Raw genomic sequence first — 22173 nt, forward strand, 5'->3', positions numbered from 1 at the left:
TGTTCATTTTAAAGTACTTACAGAATATCTCGGGTGGATGTCTTATAAGCCATTGAAAACTTAGGACGTTAGAGCCAGAGACAGGGGTTTAGATGTCATCAACATGGAGTAGGTGATAGGTGAAGCATATGGTTGTATTTTATTTTTTTATACAATTTGATTTTTTGTTTTTTAATATGAGATTTTACCCCATATACTTACTGTGAAAACCAATGTATTTGGCCATCTTACTCTAGTCTTTCTGTTTTTTACTGCTCCCTTGCTCTTTCCTTTTTGTCTGATTTTGATATATGAACAATGTAGACTATCTTTCCATGTCCCCATTCGCACCTCCAAAGGAATTCAGGACTGGCGAAGAGCAGAGACCACTGCCTGTCTTCTGCAGAGTCTAATTTAGATGCTGGGTCTGAATCGAGGAACAGGATTGGGGGCAGAGCAAATTTCAATCGTGCTGCAGGCAAACTGTTTCCTAAACAAAGTTAAAATATTATAAAAAGGGCTGAAGCTTGCATAGGTTTTTTGTTTTTAATTCAGCTCCATCTGCCATATAATTTGTATATTTCTTTACAAATTTAGACATTAAATTCTGATCATATTAAGTTTCACAGTGTTTCTTCTTTTTTTGTGTCTTTAGAGATATTTTAATGAAGATTGAGGAACTGCATTGATACAGAATATCATTTTGTACTAGAAAAATTCAGTCCATTTTTATATTTTCTGTTATTGTTCCTTTTCAGGAGAACTTCTAGATCCATGTGGTCATATCCACCCTGAATCTTCAGTTGTACAACTTGGTTCTAATTTCACAGCAGTTTGTGTGCTAAAGGAAAAATGTATGGATTATTTTCATGTGAATGCTAATTACATTTTCTGGAAAACAAACCATGTTATTGTTCCTTTTGAACAATATACTGTCATAAACAGAACAGCATCTAGTGTCACATTTACAGATATATCTTTATTAAATATTCAACTCACTTGCAACATTCGTACATTTGGACAGATTGATCAGAATGTTTATGGAATCAGAATAATTTCAGGCCGTAAGTGTTTTACTTTTTTCTTATTTCAGACTTTGTCATGACTGTTGAATTACAGCTTTAATGTCTGTTGTCTATTGGTCTTTATGAAATGCAGAAACTGTCAGCTCAGTGAGTTTTGGACTTTTTTTTTTTTAATGAGCTTAGAAGTAGAACTGCATTTGCATTACAAATATACAAAAAACCTAAAGAGTAATACAAGTTTTATATTTTTCCTGAAAGCCAAGTATCTGTCAGTTTTCTGGAAAATTATTTTGACATTAGACACCCCCAAAAAGTGTTGAATTGAAATCTGTGACTGTATTCATAGTAAGTTTCAATTTCCCTTAGTTGCTGAGAAAATGCAGTGTAAAGCAACTACCTAAAGAAGGTGAATAAGTACTGGAGAGAGTCCTTCTTCCGTGTTGAGGCAAATAAGTAAACTTAGTATGATCCAAGAATGGATTACTAAATTTGTGGATCACCTAAAACTATAATTTTGGCATTTGCTTTTCCTCCAGCAGAGTTTGGGAAGGCAATAGGGAGAGAAATATAAATGAATCATTTTTGCTTCTATTTAATTGCCTCTTCCTAACATTCCAATATTATTTTAAAATACATTTAATGGGGAAGTCAGTTGATAATGCTATCCAGCTATAAATGAAAGTAGATTTTGTGTAGAAAATTAATTTGAAACATACCTATTAATGATAATTATGATAGAAAATGTATGTTACTATCGAAAAGATTTGAATTTAAATAGAAAAGAAATTAATTTTTTAGTCACCAGTCTTTCATTATGTCCTTTTTTCTTGGGTTTGTTTTTTTCTATCTAATTTAGGTTGTTTTAAATGTCTAGAGAAGTATATAAATTGCATGTTATTTGTGAATATAAAGCTTTTTGAAAATTGCTAATTTCTCCCTTTTAGTGCCTCCAGAAAAACCTAAAAATTTGAGTTGCATTGTGAACGAAGGAAAGAAAATGATGTGTCAGTGGGATCCTGGAAGGGAAACGCACCTGGAAACAAACTACACTTTAAAATCTGAATGGCAAGTTATTTTAAATTTGTTATGCATTGAATTTATTAAGTTAGCCTTTGGTGCTAGAATTTTTATTCTGTCAAGTAGTAATACTAAATGCAAAGTTTTAAACATTTTATTTAACTCTTTATTTTAGAACATCTGAAACATGAAAGTAGAAAGAATTGTGTAAGAAATCCTCATGTGCTCATCATCCAGCTTCAATAATGATCCACTCATGACCAGTCTTATTTTATATATACCCCACCCCAGATTGCTTTAAAGAAAATCTAGACATCATATCGTCATATCCATAAATATTTTAGTACATCTATCTAAAAGATAAGGACACTTTTTTAAAAAACATGACGACATACCCAAATGAAATTGAAAATACTTTCATATTGTCACATTTTTAATCAGTGTTCCGATTTTCCCGGTTGTCTCATAGATATATGTATGTATTTTTACATTTGTTCAAGATGTAAATAATCACCATATATTGCCAATCGTATGTCTTGTCTCTCTTAACCGTAGTTTCCACCTCTCTCTCTCTTCTTTCTCTTTGCAATTCAGTTATTAAAATAATGGTTACACATTATTTAATACATTCCTCTGTCCCTTTATTTCCTAAAACTTGTCATTAGATCTAGACTCTTAATCAGATTTTCTTTTTCTTTTTTTTTCAAAAATAATTCATAGGAGTGATGTGTACTTCCATTAGGAACAACCACATAATGTTTGATTGTTTTTCTTATGCTAAGTTTGAGCAATGGTTTCGGGTATTATAAAATTCCCCATTAGTTTTTTTTCAAACATAACGAAAAGTTGAAAGAATTTTACAGTGAACGTTTATACATACTCATTACCTAGATTCTACAATTAACATTTTACTAGATTTGCTTTATCACATACCTGTTGATCTGTGCATCTTTGTCTCCATCTACCAATCTCTTTTTTTAATGCATTTCAAAGTGAGTTACAGACATTTATGTACTTCACCCTTAATCACTTCAGCATTTACACCATTAATTAGATTAATTAACTAGATGTTTACAAAAACAGGAACGTTTTTGTTTTTAGGTAAAATTTATGTATCAGTATCTCTTGGGACTTCCCTTGCAGTCCAGTGGTTAGACTCTGCGCTTCCACTGCAGGGGGCACAGGTTCGATCCCTGGTCAGGGAACTAAGATCCTGCAAGCTGCATGGTGTGGCCAAAAAAGAAAAAAGAAAAGAAGAAAATTTATTTTTCTCTCAAGATATACTTACATATCTTAAGTGTATTATTCAGTGAGTTTTGACTAGTGCATATACATCTGTCTAACTTAAACCCCTGTCAAGATATAGAACATTACTGTACTATTACACGCTCATGCCCCTTCCCAGTCAATCCCAAAAACCACCCTATTTCACCACATTCCACAAGGCGACTACTTGTCTCATTTCTTCCCTATAGACTTTTGCCTGTTCCAGAATGTCATATAAATGGAATCATAAAGTATGTGCTCTTTTTGTGAAAGGATTAATGACTCAGCAGAATGGTTTTGGAATTTAACCATGTTGTTTCCCATTAGTTTTTCACTTAAAGGTTTGAGCATTCATCAGTGATCATTATTTATATATGAGGTACAAAATAATGGTATTCTATCCTTTTCTTCTTTTTTTTTTTCACCCGAAATACTTAAAGAAAGCTTTTCTCCATCAACTATTGGTTACCCTGAGGTACAGTTCATATAAGAGAAGCAAAATGGTGTTAATATTTTCCCTTTATTAACCAGTTTCATAAGTTGGTTCCCTACCATCCTCCAAAGGTAGATGTAAGGGGTTTTTCTCCTCATTATGGATTCATATTTAAACATATTTGATGTGTTTTAATCCATTACAGTTATTATTCTTCTTAAACTTAAATCGTCCCATCTTTGGTTAGTGGGAACTTTTCAAATTGGCTCATCCTTTTGACACAGCTTCATTAGTCTTTGATAGCTTCCTGATTTCTGAAGTGATATGATGTTCCAGGTTCATCTTAATATCAACCATTTCTGAAGTAGTCATGGTTCCAGTTAGTGTGAAGTACTATTTAGAGACTACAGTCTGGGTGTTGGGAATCTCATTGCTACTGGGTTGTTGTTTCTAGGCTTTTTCAGTGGAAAGAGCTAAGAATGTTTTTAAGATAAAATACATCATGAACTCATACTGGTATTTCCAATTTAAAAGCCAGACTATAGGTTTTTACTTAATTCTATCTAACATCTACATAGCCTTTCTTCTATGCTGAAAACCTTAGTTCCCAGCAACACCAACATAATTATTCATTTGCTTTATTCCACAGTAAACAAAACAGTTACAGAGTAACAATTCCAATATTAGCACCAACAATGTGATTACTAAAAAGAATTTTAAGGTTGTTTTTCTCTCACTAAGGACATAATTAAGTTACTCTTTTAGAGTTACTTGAAATAGTTCCTTTCTGTGTGTTACACTACCAACTCAATACAAGAATTCATATGTTTCATTTTGCTTTCGTTTTTTTGTGTTTTTGTGTGTGTGTGTGTGTGTGTGTGTGTGTTTGCGTTATGCGGGCCTCTCGCTGTTGTGGTCTCTTCTGTTGCGGAGCACAGGCTCCGGATGCGCAGGCTCAGCAGCCATGGCTCACAGGCCCAGCCGCTCTGCGGCATGTGGGATCCTCCCGGACCGGGGCACGAACCTGTGTCCCCTGCATCGGCAGGCGGACTCCCAACCACTGCGCCACCAGGGAAGCCCTTTGCTTTCGGTTTTTAAGAATTTTCTTCATTGTGTAAAATAATAAATTAACCCACACAAATTTCTAAGACAAGATATGTTCACAGAGGTCTCTGTTCCCTGTGTCCTTTACCTTATTTCCTCCCTTCCTCTAGAGCAAGGGTCCCCAACCCCCAGGCCACGGATGGGGTCTGTGGCCTGTTAGGAGCCGGGCCGCACAGCAGGAGGTGAGCAGCAGGCAAGCGAGCGAAGCTTCATCTGTATTTACAGCTGCTCCCCTTCACTCGCATTACTGCCTGAGCTCCGCCTCCTGTCAGATGAGCTGCAGAATTAGATTCTCATAGGAGCTCAAATCCTACTGTGAACTGCACATGTGAGGGATCTAGGTTGCAAGCTCCTTATGAGAATCTAACGCCTGATGATCTGAGGTGGAGCTGAGGCAGTGATGCTAGTGCTGGGGAGCGGCTGCAAATACAGATTATCATTAGCAGAGAGGTTTGACTGCACAGAGACCATAATAAATCAACTGCTTGCAGACTCACATCAAAACCCTATCAGTGAGTGACAAGTGAAAACAAGCTCGGGGCTCCAGTTGTATAATTATTTCATTATATATTATTGTAATAATAATAGAAATAAGGTGCACAATAAATGTAATGTGATTGAGTCATCCTGAAACCAACCCCCCCACCCCCGGTTTGTGGAAAAATTGTCTTCCACGAAACTGGTCCCTGGTGCCAAAAAGGTTGGGGACTGCTGCTCTAGAAGTTACCTGTTTTGGTTTGGTTTTGATGTATCCTTCTGTTTTAAAAAATAGCAAGTATATATATAAATATTCTTAATTGATACATAATTTAAACATATGTGAGTAAATATAGTCACATCACTTGAAATTTTATATGGTGATAGAAATCAGAAAGTGGTTGCCAGGGTTTGACTGGAAAGGGATTGAAGGAATTTTCTGGGGTGATAGAAATTCTTATCCCTACCCTATCACCTCCTAGCATACTGTGCTTAAAGAAAGACATTGCTGGTACAGTAAAGATTTTGTTTCAGGAAAGGAAAGAAACAGTACTAATATCACAGGAAATGAATAATTTTTAGAGAAAGGTCAATGGGGATAGAGCATAATGTTCTAAATGTTCTCAGAGTAAAATTTTGAAAATAATTTTGTGTTTTAAGATATAGATCAAACTCAGTTTTAAAGAAAAACAGGTGAACTTTTAACAAATTTTGTTTTTAGTGTTCAACAGTTTATTCTAAACTTATTGGAATTAACTTTTTTATTCTAAGCTATAATAATCTGGGTCTCAGCAAACTCTTTTCAATAACCTTTTTCACTCTAATTTTTTCAAATCTATTTTTAATGACTGATTCTACCATTTTTGTATTTAGGGCAACAGAGAAGTTTGATGATTGTAAAGCAAAACGTGACACCCGCACCTCATGTACTGTTGATTATTCTCCTGTGTATTTTGTCAACATTGAAGTCTGGGTAGAAGCAGAGAACGCTCTTGGGAACGTTACCTCAGATCATATCAATTTTGATCCTGTAGATAAAGGTAGTTATAAACCTCAATTTGAGAATTTATTAGAATATACAGTGGTTTATAAATTAGTTTTAAGTTAAATTAATGTAGAAACAAGCATTTATTTTATCTTAGTGACTTTTACAAATTCACTTTATCAACAGCATTAAAAATAATTTGGAAAAAGAAAAATATCCATAATCCAACCACACTCACAGCTGTTTTCACTTTGACTATTATCTTCTGGTATTTGTCCAAATATCAAACATTTTATAGCATTGTAATCATAAGATACATGTTCCATTTTTATTCTTTTTTAAATTTCGTATATCATAAATACTTAACTGTCTTTTAATATCTGAACCTGAAAAGATTAACACACGTAATAAGCTGACAAGGAAGAAAACTAGAGTTTCTTTAGGAGCCTTTCCTTTCCATTATAATAGTATGGCATAGCATTGCTTTTAGAGAAATTATTTCATTTGGTGAGAATAAAAGAATACTGTGAAATAAAATCTAAAGAGTATATTTGACTTTGTATAAGAAGTTATAATCTATTGGATCTATTTTATTTCTTCAGTGAAGCCCAATCCACCACATAATTTATCAGTCAGCAACTCAGAGGAACTGTCTAGTATTTTAAAATTGACATGGATCAACTCAAGTATTAAGAGTTTTATAAGACTGAAATATAACATTCAATATAGGACCAGAGATGCCTCAACTTGGAACCAGGTAAATTGAAAGTTACTGTTTACTCAAAGTCTTTCTTGCAACCCACTAACCTAAAAATCCCAATCATTTTCTGAATGTCTTAAGTTTCTGGTTATGTGAAGTATTTTGCTTGACACCTTTTCTAGATCCTGTATCTCAAGCAAGGACCAACAGGAAGACAGCCAGATAGAAAATACAGTTTTGCTCAGTACAGTAGCTTTTAAGTGAAATATGGAAGTGATGCAGGATGATAGGGAATAGCATTTTTGACAAGAGGTGAAAGGACCACAAATAACAGGAAGTAGATTAAGTAGAGGAGTAAAAATGAAGAGATTATGCAGATAAGGTAGAGCAGGAGTTAGCAAACGACATCTGCAGGCCAAATTCAGCCTGTCATCTGTTTTTGTAAATAAAGTTTTCTTGGAACACAGCCACACACATTTGTTTACATATTGTCTCTGACAGTTTTTGTGCTACATAGAAAGAGTTGAGTAGTTGCAACAGAGACCGTCTGGCCCACAGCCTAAAATGTTTACAATCTAGCCCTTTATAGAAAGTTTGCCAACTCACGAGGAAGGGATTGTAAGACCGAAAAGGAAAAGGACAGTGTACCCAAAGATGATGCTACCAGCAAAAGAAGTACTTGGAGCTTTTCAAAAGGCTATCATCATAGCATTGAGCTCCCCATACTATTCTTTGTTGTAACTCCATTTATCACTAACAGAATGCTTCTGCTTTGTTTCTCTGGTTGCAATAATGAGCTTAGAAGGGAATTGAGCCCATGACCTTCCTGCTGCTGTCCTCCATTCCACTTATCTAAAGGGCTCAGAATACAATCAGAAAAAGCAACAAACCAAAATGGATTAATGCTTCATGTTGTACATGAGGATTGTACAGAGAGGATACATACCAAAAGTTCTTCAAAATATTTTTTTAATATCATAGAATCTTAATTCATTGGTACAAAAAAGACTCGACACCTATTTGGTATTCACTGTTGAAATCTCAGAGTGGTAGAGAGAACCTGTTATTTATCTCTGTCTTTATTTCTTGAAAACCAAGTTTATCTACAAAGATAGCTTTTGTTTTTCTTAATTGGGCTGGATATCTTCCATTTGCCTATCTAGATCTACACTCTACCCTTCTCCACCCTACTCTTTGTCTGGAGATGCTGACCTGTATGGATTTTATCTGTTGGTTCTCTCTAGTTTCCTAGTGAGTTCCTAGCTAATGGGAGGAGGGGTCCTGGCAAGAGGAGAGAGAGAAGTGAGATCAGCATATTTATTTTCCCTGCTTCCTCCCTGGAGCTTTCCTGTCTCAACCTGAGGTCACTGCTCCTCTCAAGTTAACCCTTTGTGACCCTGTTCTTCCAGGTTCTGTTACCGCCTCTCATCCCTTTGGATCTAAAGGTGGTAGCACCTAGAAGCCCCAGAGTATTGCCTATACACTCTGCCCATACTTCCTATAGTAAACCCTCCTTGAATTAAATTCTAATTGGAATTTCCATCTTTTTCCTGCTGAGACCCTGAGTGTTATAAGAGCATAGAAGAAAGAAAGAAAGAAAAGAAAGGATGAAAGGATTAGTAATAGATGTTTCTGTATTTCCCAAACCTATTAACCTTACTGATTTTGACTGCTTATTCACTTGCATTTATTTCTCTCCAGAGCTTGAGTCAAATTAGTCTTCTTTCATTAGTTATTAGTCTTATTTCATTAATTAGCTTTTAAAATCTTAGGCTGTTTAGAAGACCTATAATAAATACCTTCGGGGTTTTTTTTGGTCAATTTGCTTTGTTTTCAGATTCCTCCTGAAGATACAGCATCTACCCGATCTTCATTCACTGTCCAGGACCTTAAACCCTTTACAGAATATGTGTTTAGGATTCGTTGTATGAAGGAAGATGGTAAAGGATTTTGGAGTGACTGGAGTGAAGAAGCAAGTGGGATCACATATGAAGATAGTAAGTAAATAAGTATATGAAGAAAAAAGCATTGGAATTCTGACTATAAATTATGTCTGGTTTTAATAATACAGATCTCATTGCTTCTTATTTTGTGATCATTTTATTCAAACTGATATTTTACACTTTTTAAAAAAGTATATCAAGTGTAAACTCTAATATGCATTATTGATAGTACAAATCTTTTTGATACCTAATTAAAGAAAATTATGCAATAGTCTTAGATACCATGAGAAAGCCATTAACGGTTTGTAATCCAGAACATAAAGGAGAGTATTCCAGAAATATCTAACTAGAGAATCATATCCTGAATCGTCAAAATCACTATCTAGCAAAATGTGCTTTAGACCCTCGGTATCAAGAAGATATTTGTACTATAGTTTTTATTCATTTTTTCTTTTTTATCATTTTGGTTGGTTGATTTATTTTCATTTTCCCTTTTTTTCTCATGATAATACAGTGTATATAGTGTAGAATCCAAAAGGCATAAAAAGATACACAATGTACAATAAAATTCCTTCCCCAAAGCAGCTAATGTTAATAATTTCTTCTGTAGACATCAAGAAATAATCCTATGGCATATAGGTTTTTTTTCGTTTTTGGGGGTTTTTTTCGGAACATTTTCCTATCATGGTCACCCTCTTTAGGTGTCAGTGGCAGCAGCCATGGCTTTAAAACCTTCCCTACCACCTGTATCCCTTCACTTCCATAGAGCTGTTCCAGAGGTTTCGTGAGAGTTACATGAATTGAGAATGTCAAAGGCAGAAAAGTAAAGTACCCCTTCTCCACCAAGAATTTTCTCTCATTTTGATAAATGCCAGGAAAGAAAGTAATCCTACTATTGCTGGTTTGGGAATCCTCGATCAGATCCCTTTGTCTTGGTCAGGAATTCTTAAGCTGATATTCTTGGGGCCTTTAAAACTACTTGGGTCAGTTTGGGGGAGTTCTTGAACTACTTCAAAACGTTGACAAAATATTGTGGTTAGTACTTGTGTGAATTTTCTGGAGTGATGGTACATAACCTTGTCAAATCAAAGAGATATCTGGTGTCCAAAAAGTTATGAACCATTGGATTATGCTTTTCTTCAAATTAGTGAAAGAAGCTTCTAGGTCCTCTTTATGTTAGGAACCATTTCCAGCCCATAAAGTTTCCTTTATAACTTCATGTTCTTTATTCTTTCAGGGCGCTGCACTGTACTCATGTATATATCTATTTGAACTCCCTGTACCAGCAGCTTTTTCCCCAGCCTTCCTGGTCTGCCTTTCCTCTTTTCTCTGTTTTGTCACCTGTAATTACCTCTTCATGATCAGCACATCACTGCTTAGATTTTATTCAGATCCTTTTTTATTCTGTTGAATACCATATTTGGCAATTATATTTATAAAAATTTTGAATTTTTAAAACCTAATTATCAGCATTTGATGTTTTGTAAAGTGCTTTTTCACATGGTTGGTGATTATTACAACAATCCTGTGAATTCATTTTTATAATATCCCATTACATTGACTCATCCCAACATCAGGTAGTAAACTTATACTACATGTAACTCCATTTATTTTAATTTGTCTTCTATTCTTAAATGTATGCATTTAGGGGTTTTAAGCATGTATTTAAATATGATTTTTCAGTTTGATTTTTAGCAATAAGAAATAGTGATACATCTTTGGTTATTGCTTAGGATATATTTGTACCTTTAAAATTTTAAGATTACAAAAGAGTTTCAATGTAATCTAAATCATCAAGCTATCACCCTGACTAAAGGAAGACCCAGGCATATCATGCTGGGATGGGAAAAGGCTGGTATAAAGAAAGACTTAGAGACACCATATGATTGGAGGGCAAGAATATTAAGAACAAAGTAAGAGAATAATTTCTAGGATTTTATTTTACTGTTATAATAAAAAGTTTATGTCATCTCTTTAGGACCATCCAAGGCACCAAACTTCTGGTATAAGATAGAGCCATCTCATACTCATGGCTGTAGATCTGTACAACTCATATGGAAGGTAAAAAAAAATTGCCTATTTATATTCTTTTATCTCATATAAATATATTTTATATGGTGTTATGAGTGGAGCTTAATTTTTTATAGCTATTTGATAACTTTTTAATAAATAGAAATACAAAGCTTTATATATACTATAAAAAAGTCAGGTTTCTAAACTACAGGTGATACCTCATATATATTTCAGCATAGTTCAGTGAAAGTTCTGAGAAGAGGGGCCTTTTTTTTTTTTTTTTAATTTATTTATTTATTTATTTTTGGCTGCATTGGGTCTTCGTTGCTGTGCACAGGCTTTTCTCTAGTTGCGGTGAGCGGGGGCTACTCTTGGTTGTGGTGCGTGGGCTTTTCATTGCGGTGGTTTCTCTTGTTGTGGAACACAAGCTCCAGGTGCGTGGGCTTCAGTAGTTGTGGCATGCAGGCTCAGTAGTTGTGGCTCATGGGCTTAGTTGCTCCGCAACATTTGGGATCTTTCCCGGACAAGGGCTCGAACCCGAGTCCCCTGCATTGGCAGGCGGATTCTTAACCACTGCGCCACCAGGGAAGTCCTAGCGGCCTTGTTTTTTACCAAACTTTCCTCAGTACCTCATAGAAAATAATTAATCAATGTTTTGGGTAATCAAAGTGTATGCTGGTAATAGGAAATAAAGTTGTTGTGCACTCCATAAATGTTCATGAGTGGATCATACTAAAATAAGGTAGAAAGAAAAATACTCAAGACATAAAATAATTTAGGCCAACATAGCCACAGTGCAGAATTGTGTAGAGAACGAAAGGCTAACAGAATGGTGCTTTCCCTCGTAGTTGACGTCATGCTTTTTTTTTTTTTTTTTTTTTCTTTGCGGTATGCGGGCCTCTCACTGTTGTGGCCTCTCCCGTTGCGGAGCACAGGCTCCCGACACGCAGGCCCAGCGGCCATGGCTCACGGGCCCAGCCGCTCCGCGGCATATGGGATCCGGGATCCTCCCAGACCGGGGCACGAACCCGTATCCCCTGCATCGGCAGGCGGACTCTCAACCACTGCGCCACCAGGGAGGCCCGACGTCATGCTTTTTGAAGTCAGTCTTCATTCAGTGTATGTAGTTTTACTTCAGTAAAACTTCATTCAGTGTAAGTAGTTTTACTTCAGTAGTGAGTTCAAAGTAAGGTTGCCAGTCCCTTCCAATTAAATATTTAGAGATTTGACATAATAGCAGAATTTGTGAACATGAAGAAAAACTGATTAACTTTATTCAAGATTTATGAAACATTTTTAAAATAAATTATTTTATTACAGACATTGCCCCCTTTTGAAGCCAATGGAAAAATCTTGGATTATGAAGTGACTCTCACAAGATGGAAATCACGTTTACAAAATTACATAGTTAACGACACAAAACTGACAGTAAACCTCACAAATGATCGCTACATAGCAACTCTGACAGCAAGAAATCTGGTTGGCAAATCAGATGCATCTGTTTTAACTATCCCTGCCTGGAACTTTCAAGGTTTGTGTCCCTGAGATGGAGCCTGACTTATGAATGGGAAAGGGTAGTTAGGTATGGACAGGGCTCCTGTAAAAAATTGTAAGTATTCTAAGACTGTCTCCTCAGTATCAACAGTGATCATATTTTTAGAAGTCAGTCAGCAGCCAAACCTGGTCCATCATTTTGTGGCTCACTTAAACTTTGCAGTAAGCTACTTAATTCATTTAAGCATTTTCTGATTATTTATCTTTTTTAAAATATATTTTTAACGTTTTAGGAACTTTATATGTATATGACTTAAATATATTGTTTTTCTGTAGTTTTATCTGTAGCTTTCAAAGAAGAAAAACATTGCAACTTACGTACACAAAACACTTGAAGAACTTTGGGAAAGGAAGAATTTAAGTTCCAAAATAAATCAACTATTTACTTTACATGTAAATTATAATAAAGTGCTTTTATTCATGTAAATACATGTTAATATTATATGCTACAAAAACGTGATAGCAAGATCACATGGTTATGGAAAAGAATGTAAAATATTGGAATATCAGATTTTTAAATGTTCATTTGTCATATCAGTATTCAAACTTTGTTTTAAAGCTACTCACCCCATAACGGATCTTAAAGCATTTCCCAAAGATAATGTGCTTTGGGTAGAATGGACTGCTCCAAATGAATCTGTAAACAGATATGTACTTGAGTGGTGTGTGTTATCAGATAAATCGCCTTGTATCCCAGACTGGCAACAAGAAGACGGTACTGTACATCGCACCTATTTAAGAGGTATACCTGGCTACAAACATTTAAGTTGCTGTCCTTTTTCTAGCTCTTTAGACAGATTTTTCTTTTACATATTCTTTTCTGCTTTGTGGTCCATTGAAAAGATACCCAGTTTATCATAGTTGCTAGTTATGTCTTGTGTACTAGATTTGTGACTCTCAGCAAGTCACACTTAACCTCTCTAAACTGCAGGGTCAGTTTATGGACTAAGTGGGGTTAATACTGTCTTCATGTAATATTCCACTGTTGTTTTGATCATCAAAGGAATGTTCACAAAACTAAAGTAAGAGAAATACAAGATAATCCAACCTCTGTTGCTAATAGTATCTCTGTACCTGATTAAATTCCCTCATCCTTTAATGAGAAAATATTTTCCGTGAGCATCTAGATGGCTTATTAACTTCTTATAGCTGTTGAAGAAGTGAAGCAGAACTAGAACTTAGATTTCCTTGTCTTTTAAACTGCAAGTACTAATGAAGGACAGAAAGTAATGTATTATAGAGCTCCAAAATGGGTTGCTCTCATTGTAAGATACTACTTACCACGTGATACAACAACTTTAAAGAGAAAACAAAGCATTCAGTTTGTATGTGTGTAAAGAAGGATAACCATTAGAATTCAGCTACAAATAATATGATTAATCAGAGAAAACATGTTAACAAAGATATACCATATATCTTTATATATAGCCATAAAGTTAATGAGCTTTATTCATAACATAGGCTGTTTGGCCCTCATTAACCTATTATTTAATATATAGTTTTACTAATTCTGGTTGTCTAGTTTATCAACCTTATCCAAATAAAAGCAAGGTGGAGCTAGAGAGGAGATAGATTGATAATAACTGGACAGTAGGGACTTGTACTATAATATAGCATAGGCTCTGGAGACCTTCAGGTTGTGCAGGTATCCCCACATAGCTCAGTAGGCCTGATAAAACATCACTGTATTACAGCAGAATATAAAAATATTATCTTCTTGATAATATTGAATCATCAAGAAAATTACTCTCTTTAAGAAACAAAAAAAGTGTTATGTCACTTCATGCATAATAGTTAAGGAAATGTAATTCTTGTTGAAAGTATAAACTTCAGTATAACAAAAAGAAATTTTTTGCTGTTGCGTGCTGATGGGATAGATTGCTTTGTTAATTTGGAGAGATTATACATAAAGGAAATATTTAAGATAATTTTTTCTTTTAAAATTATGTTACTTTCCGGGAGAAATAACACTAATTCTTTTTTTCCCAGTCACCTGACAAACCACAGCCATTAGCGCTTTCCCTAGCTCTGATTAGTGACATCTTGCACTTAGGCAGTTCTCAGAGAAGTAGGTAAAATGTACAAAAATTGCCAAACTCTAAGGAAGACCCAGGAAGACTCAGTGTTTTATAAATCCTGAATATAAATGCAATCATTACTTTTATTGACAGTATAAATATTTTTTATTCACTGTATTGGCAATAAGAGTAACCTTTTATTTTCAAACAGTTTTATTCTGTTAAGCTTGAATCCAGTACACAAAAGGCAATGCTTACTTTAAAAGTTGCAGTTTTAAAAAAAGGAAAGTTCAGTGGTAATAATTTCATAATGTATGCAAACGTCAAATCATTATTTAATATACCTGAAATATGTTGTACATCAACTATATTTCAATTTTAAAAAATGAATGAAAATAAAGTTCAGTGGTCATGAAATTATAATGTAAAAGTAAGTAATGGAATTAATTAGGTTTTTTTCACTATAAGGAAAAAAATGCTTAATCCACTATTCTTACTTTAGGAAACCTAGCAGAGAGCAAATGTTATTTGATAACAGTCACTCCAGTGTATGCTGATGGACCAGGAATCCCCGCGTCTATAAAGGCATACCTTAAACAAGCTCGTAAGTCTAGACCCACCTTCTTTGAAAAATGTTGAGTTTTTTAACTAACAAAGATATTTTATCCCTTTTAAATAAGGATATGTCTTATTATGTTCAAATAATTTCATGATAATGAAATTTTACGAAGTCTTAATGATTTACTAAATTCTAATGATTTTCACTTGGTAAATACCCTATTCTGTTTCAGCACCTTCCAAAGGACCTACTGTCCGGACAAAAAAAGTGGGGAAAAATGAAGCTGTCTTAGAGTGGGACCAACTTCCTGTTGATGTTCAGAATGGATTTATCAGAAATTATACTATATTTTATAGAACCATCATTGGAAATGAAACTGGTAATAAAACTGTATCAGCTATTAAGAATCGGGTGTTTTTTCTTAAGCTTTTAAATACTAATTTGTCTCACCTTCTTGTGTTATACATCTTAGTATAGCATATTATCCTCAGAAAAGAGATAACCTGAGAATATGCTTTGTGGTTGCTTTCATGGTCCTATTAAAGAAACATTGTTTTCTAGTAAAATATGTTTTAAGACACTCACAATATCAAATATAGGCCAAACCAAGCAAGAGTAGTTGAATAAAGCACACTTATTGATTTCTTCCAGCTGTGAATGTGGATTCTTCCCACACAGAATATACACTGTCCTCTTTGACTAGTGACACTTTGTATATGGTACGAATGGCAGCATATACAGATGAAGGTGGAAAGGATGGTCCAGAATTCACTTTTACTACACCAAAGTTTGGTAAGAAATAGTGATGTTTGATCTTTCTTTTTTTCTCTTTTTTCTTTTTAAAATTTAATCAGACTAAAAATAGGCTTAATTTATATGCTAAAATTTTGTTTAAAGTGAATCTTTGGATTCATATAAATGAAGTGTTCATAAATTATGATTTTTATATTGTTTATCTGGTTTTGGTTATTTCTTTAAACTACAGAAAATTTTTTCCTTACTTTTTTGTTGTTTTTTTAATTGTCTCTGACTGATTTCACTTGTACTCTGTAAATCCCAATAGAATTGTATATCTTTCTAAATGGGTTCCTTTTTTCACTGGCAAAACTTGGATGTGGTCTCTTTCTTCACTTGTTCTTCCTCTTACGGGCAGGTTGCTGTAAAGACTAGTCCACCCTTGCAGTCTCAGTTCCATACCTCCAGCTCAGTCTTTAACCTGCTCAAACCAGTCTTCCAACCTACCACTCCACTGAAACCTCTCTAGTGTCACTCACAGAAGACCCCTTACTTGTCCTATCCAATGCATGCTTTTTAGTCATCTTTTTTTTCCTACGCTTCCCAGCATTTGACCCTGTTGGCCTGTTCATCCTTGAAACTGTCTCTTCCCTTCGTTTGTTTTTCTAATAGCACTCTCCTGAGTCTCCTCCCTGTCTGGTACTTTCTTCTTGGTCTCTTTTAAATGTTCTGTATTCTCCAGAGCTCTCTTTTCTTATTTGCCTATTCAAATTCCCTGCCTGTGACTTCAGCCATCCTCTCTTCCCTTCTCAAATACATTTTTCTTTCTTTGTTCCATGCCACAACTCTTTGCCAAAGCCAGAAATTTAGGTGCAATTGTAGTAAGTTTCTTCATATCTTTTTCACTTACATAAACCAAGTATCGAGTCCAGTAGATCATGCCTTCTAATTACTGCTTGCGCATGTGCTTTCATAATCTCTTTCTTTGACCCTAAACTTCTCATCATTTTCCCCACCTTTTTGTCTTTTCCCAGTACGTGGCCCTATACCTTTTCTTGTTTGGGCTATTCCTGTAACCTCCCTAAAGCAGACTTAAACTGCATTCTTTCCTGTATCTACTACATTTTGAATCATTATAGAAATTACCTTATTTTATTGTAATTGTATTTGTGACACCCACACCCAAGCACCAAGACAGTGAATGATAAATAATAAGCTGTTTATCATATAAATAAATAAATCATTCAACCATATTCCTCATTGGTTGAATGATTGCTGAGAGAGCAAATAAGTAGATAAGTGACTACATAAGATAGATATTAAAAGATCCTGAGCTTTGCTGTGATGCCAATAATGAATATAGTCTATGGGATAAGATTTGTGGTGACATGTTTGTAGAATATATATGTAACAAATGCAGGTTTCTCCCGCCATCCAAAAGTAGAACATTCCTATGAAACCTTTCATAAGCCAAAGTGGTGTAGAGCAGAGAGTACTCCCCACTTCTGGAAAGTTCACATTATGCCACTTCACTTCCACGAAGGACCTATGTTAGTACACTAAAAAGCTTTTTTCATACATTTATTTCTGTTAGCAAAAACAGACATTAATGTAATTTATGAAAAAAGCTTGTAGTATACTGATGTAGGTCTTTCCTGAAAGTGAAGTGGCATTATGTGAACTTTCCAGAAGTGGGGGGATACCTGTAATATTTGAAATAAAACTTTGTGCCATGATCTTTAAAAAATAGTAATAATAAACTTTAAAAATATTATCCTGATTATAAAAGTAATGTTCATTATAAGGAATTTAGACTATACAGTAAAATAAAAAGAGGAAGAAAAATCACTCCTGATCCCTCATCCAAAATAATCTCAACATATTTATATATCCTTCTCATCTTTTCTATGCATACACGAAATCATACTTATTAGTATTACTTCATCATCTGCTTTTTCCTCTGACCTATCTGTTGTTTTATGGATTCATTATGGCTACTTCATATGGCATGGAATTTGCTCCCAAGGACCATATAGCTTAGTTGAAGAAATATGGTACAAGTAAACAAAACAAACAGACATTTGAGCCATGTAGATAGTAAATAGAGCAGGAATTTAAAGATATCTGTAGTGGGGAGTTTTACCTTCGAAGATTTTGTGGGGAAGACAATACTTGAGCCTTGAAGTTAAGATGTGGACAGATAGGAAGAAGAAGGCATCTTAGTTCAGCATGAGCAAAGGCCCAAGGCAGGAAAACATAGTAAGCAGAAGTTCAGCACCAATAAAGGAGAGGATCTGCCTGAATTTGATTTGGCATATGTATGAGAACCTTAGCATTCAGGAATTAATATTTTCCAACCTATAGTTTATTCCTGAGCCTTTATCTGATTTCTTGGTTCCTATCATGCTTTGTAGGAGGTAAAGTTACTTACAAAGGGATACGTGTGGTGGAAAGATAAGACTAAGTGAATACTGTATTACCGTAGTACTACTTTCATACATTTTTCCTGTAAAAGACTAGTTACAGGGGGCTGGAGGAGTTAACCAGAAACAACCATAGGTAAATCATTAAAAAAATGTCTAATATAAATTGTACCAATTAGTGATTCATTTGATTAATAAGTCCTCTTTTATTTTTTTATACATCTTTATTGCAGTATAATTGCTTCACAATACTGTGTTAGTTTCTGTTGCACAACAAAGCGAATCAGCCACATGCATGCACATGTCCCCATATCCCCTCCCTCTTGAGCCTCCCTCCCCTCCTCCCTCTCTCACCCCTCTAGGTCATCGCAAAGCACTGAGCTGATCTCCCTGTGCTATGTGGCTGCTTCCCACCAGCCAACTATTTTACATTCAGTAGTGTATATATGTCGATGCTACTCTCACTTCACCCCAGCTTCACCCTCCCACCCCATGTCCTCACATCCATTTTCTGTGTCTACCTGTTTATTCCTGCCCTGCAACTAGGTTTATCAGTACCTTTTTTTTTTTTTTAAAGATTCCATATATATGCGTTGGCATACAGTATTTGTTTTTCTCTTTCTGACTTACTTCTGTATTACAGACTCTGGGTCCATCCACCTCACTACAAATAACTCAGTTTCGTTTCTTTTTATGGCTGAGTAATATTCCATTGTATATATGTGCCATATCTTCTTTATCCATTCATCTGTCAATGGACATTTAGGATGGTTCCATGTCCTGGCTATTGTAAATAGTGCTGCAGTGAACATTGTGGTACATGTCTCTTTTTGAATTACAGTTTTCTCAGGGTATATATCCAGTAATGGGATTGCTGGGTCATATGGTAGTTCTATTTTTAGTTTTTTAAGGAACCTCCATACTGTTTTCCATATTGGTTGTATCCATTTACGTTCCCACCAACAGTTCAGGAGGGTTCCCTTTTCACCACACCCTTTCCAGCATTTGCTGTTTCTAGATTTTTGATAATGGCCATTCTGACCGGTGTGAGGTGATACCTCATTGTAGTTTTGATTGCAGATAGGGATTCATGTGGTATTTAGGAATCTCAGGCTTGCTGCATTTTAGATGATATTATTCCTACTTCTGCCACTCCTTGTGCCTGTTAAGATTCTCCTAAAATTCTTAGCCCTATGTCAGATTTATCATCTTTTTGAAAATAGTAAATAACTATTAAAATTTTGCCTGAATTTTATATTTTTATTCCTTATAGAAGATTACATTTATAGTTCAATTATTGAGATTGTTTAAAGCTTTTCCAGGGACTTCCCTGGTGGCACAGTGGTTAAGAATCTTCCTGCCAATGCAGGGGACACGGGTTCGATCCCTGGTCCAGGAAGATCCCACATGCTGCAGAGCAACGAAGCCTGTGCACCACAACTACTGAGCCTGCGCTCTAGAGCCCGCGTGCCTAGAGCCCATGCTCTGCAACAGGAGAAGCCACCACAGTGAGAAGCGTGCGCACCGCAACAAAGAGCAGCCCCCACTCACCGCAACTAGAGAAAGCCAGCACGCAGCAACAAAGACCCATCGCAGCCAAAAATTAATTAATTTTAAAAAAGAAAAAGCTTTTCCAGTTCTACCCAGTAGTTCTAGAACTCAAAGATAAGCTTTTGTTAAGATTCTGCTGAGTGCAGACCATAAATGTAATAAATAGGTTTGAAAGCTCTTACCAGGTAGATTATCTATCCAATAAACTGAACTAATCAATTTATTCCCCCAGCCAACATATATTTTATGCATACTATGTGGTCAGGTTACTGTGTAAGGTGTAAGTAGCTAGGATATGATTTACCAACGGGGAAGGGAGGGGGGAGAGAAACACCTTTAAGTTTGAAAAGGTTGTAAAAAAATATTAGGATGGTATTTCATCTTTTCAACAGTAATCTGGTTGGGAAGTTGCATTATTTCCCTTTAGCATATGTGTCAACAGTTATTTTCTTTCTTTCCCCTTTCCGTTTCTTTAGCTCAAGGAGAAATTGAAGCTATTGTTGTACCTGTTTGCTTAGCATTCCTATTGACAACCCTTTTGGGAGTATTATTCTGCTTTAATAAGCGAGACCTGTAAGTACCCGTAGTCATATTTTTGCCTTTTCCCCCACCTTTATTTATTTATTTATTTTTTTGCGGTACGCGGGCCTCTCACTGTTGTGGCCTCTCCCGTTGCGGAGCACAGGCTCCGGACGCGCAGGCTCAGCGGCCATGGCTCACGGGCCCAGCCGCTCCGCGGCATGTGGGATCCTCCCGGACCGGGGCACGAACCCGTGTCCCCTGCATCGGCAGGCGGACTCTCAACCACTGCGCCACCAGGGAAGCCCTCCCCCACCTTTATTGATCTATAATTTACATGCAACGAAATTCATCCATCTTAAGTGTACAGTGTAATGAATTTTTGTAACTGTATATAGATGTATAACTACCACCACACTCAAGATAGAGAACGTTTCCATCACTCTGAAAAGTTTCTTCATTCTGTTTTGTACTGTGTCCTCTCCCTCAGCCCCTGGCCCTAGCAGTCACTGATCTACTTTCTCTGGTTGCAGTTTTACCTTTTCTAGGATTTCACATATATGGAATCAAACAACATGTAATTTTTTGTGTTTGATGTCTTTCACTTGACATATTTTTGAGATTCATCCATGTTGTTGCATATACTAATATTTTTCTTTTTATTGCTGAATAGTATTCTATAGTATAGAGCTATCAAAATTTGTTTACCCGTACATCTATTATGAAAGTTTAGGTTGTTTCTTTGATTTGGGGCTGTTATGAATAGATAAAATATGTATGTGTTGTTATGAACATTCACATACAGATCTTTGTGTGACGATATATTATCATTTATCTTGAGTCAATACTTAGTAATGGGATGGCTGGGTCATACGGTAAGTGCATGTTTAACTTTGTCAAACTGTCTTCCAAAGTGTTTGTACCATCTTGTATTCCCAAGAGCAATGTGAGAGTTCCATTTGTTCCATATCATCCTCAATTCTTGGTACTGACAAGGGTTTTAATTTCAGCTGTTCTTTCTCATGGGTTTGCAGTGCTATCTCCTTGTGGTTGTAACTTCTGTTTCCATGATAACTAGTAATAGATCTTTTCATGTGCCACCTATACATCTTCTTTTGTGGTGAGCCTTTTGAAATCTCTTGCCCATGTTTAAATTGGGTGATTTGTCTTGTTAATATTGAGGTTTAAGAGTTCTTTATATATCTGGTTACAAACTTTTTGTCAAATACATGTTTTGCAAATTCTGAACTGTGGCTTGCCTTTTTATTCTCTTAACTGTGACTTTAGAAAAGCAAAAGTTCAGAAAAGCAAAAGTTTAATTTTGATCAAGTCCATTTTATCAGGGTTTTTTTTTAATGGTTCTTGCTTTTTATGTCCTGTTTAAGAAATCTTTGCCTAACCCAGTGTCACAAATATGTTCTCCTATATTTTCCTCTAGAAGTTTAATCATTTTAGCTCTGTGCTGTGATCTATTTAGAATAAATTTTTGTGCATGTTGTGAAGTCAGGGTCAAAGTTTTTTTTTCCATAGATATCTAGTCATTCCCAGCATCATTTATTGAAAAGGCTACCTTTTCCTATTGAATTGTCTTGAACCTTTGCCAAAATCAATTATCCATATAAGTCTGGATCTATTTGTGGACTCTCAATCCTGTTCCATTGTTCTATATGTCTGTTCATCCTGATAACACATGGTCTTGATTTATTACAGCTCTATAGTAAGTTTTGATACCAGGTGGTAGAATTCCTCCAGTATTTTTTTTCAAAATTATTTTTGATAGGTTCTTTGCCTTTTCATATAAATTTTAATATCAGCTTATAAATTTCCTTTAAAAATCTGTTAGAATTTTTATTGGAACTTTATTGAATCTGT

General features: G+C 35.4%; 1 protein-coding gene across 5 annotated transcripts in view; it reads left to right on the top strand.

Annotated features, from left to right (window-relative positions):
• The window catches only part of IL6ST (interleukin 6 cytokine family signal transducer), a gene marked incomplete at its 5' end in the record, with an annotated part of 31521 nt that overhangs the window by 5138 nt on the left and 4210 nt on the right, over positions 1-22173 (top strand). The window contains 12 exons of one of the 5 annotated variants that reach the window (XM_079702014.1): positions 738-1043; positions 1949-2069; positions 6175-6341; positions 6889-7043; positions 8824-8983; positions 10908-10990; positions 12263-12473; positions 13056-13238; positions 15017-15118; positions 15306-15452; positions 15725-15865; positions 20259-20355. In XM_079702014.1, coding sequence (XP_079558140.1) covers positions 738-1043; positions 1949-2069; positions 6175-6341; positions 6889-7043; positions 8824-8983; positions 10908-10990; positions 12263-12473; positions 13056-13238; positions 15017-15118; positions 15306-15452; positions 15725-15865; positions 20259-20355 — 1873 coding nt within the window. Of the gene's footprint in view, positions 1-737; positions 1044-1948; positions 2070-6174; positions 6342-6888; positions 7044-8823; positions 8984-10907; positions 10991-12262; positions 12474-13055; positions 13239-15016; positions 15119-15305; positions 15453-15724; positions 15866-20258; positions 20356-22173 lie in introns of those variants that run through there. The other 4 variants (XM_079702017.1, XM_079702015.1, XM_079702016.1 and 1 more) reach the window with 4 other exon arrangements.

Source organism: Hyperoodon ampullatus, assembly GCF_949752795.1.
Source record: "Hyperoodon ampullatus genome assembly, chromosome: 4".
Classification (NCBI taxonomy): Eukaryota; Metazoa; Chordata; class Mammalia; order Artiodactyla; family Ziphiidae; genus Hyperoodon; species Hyperoodon ampullatus.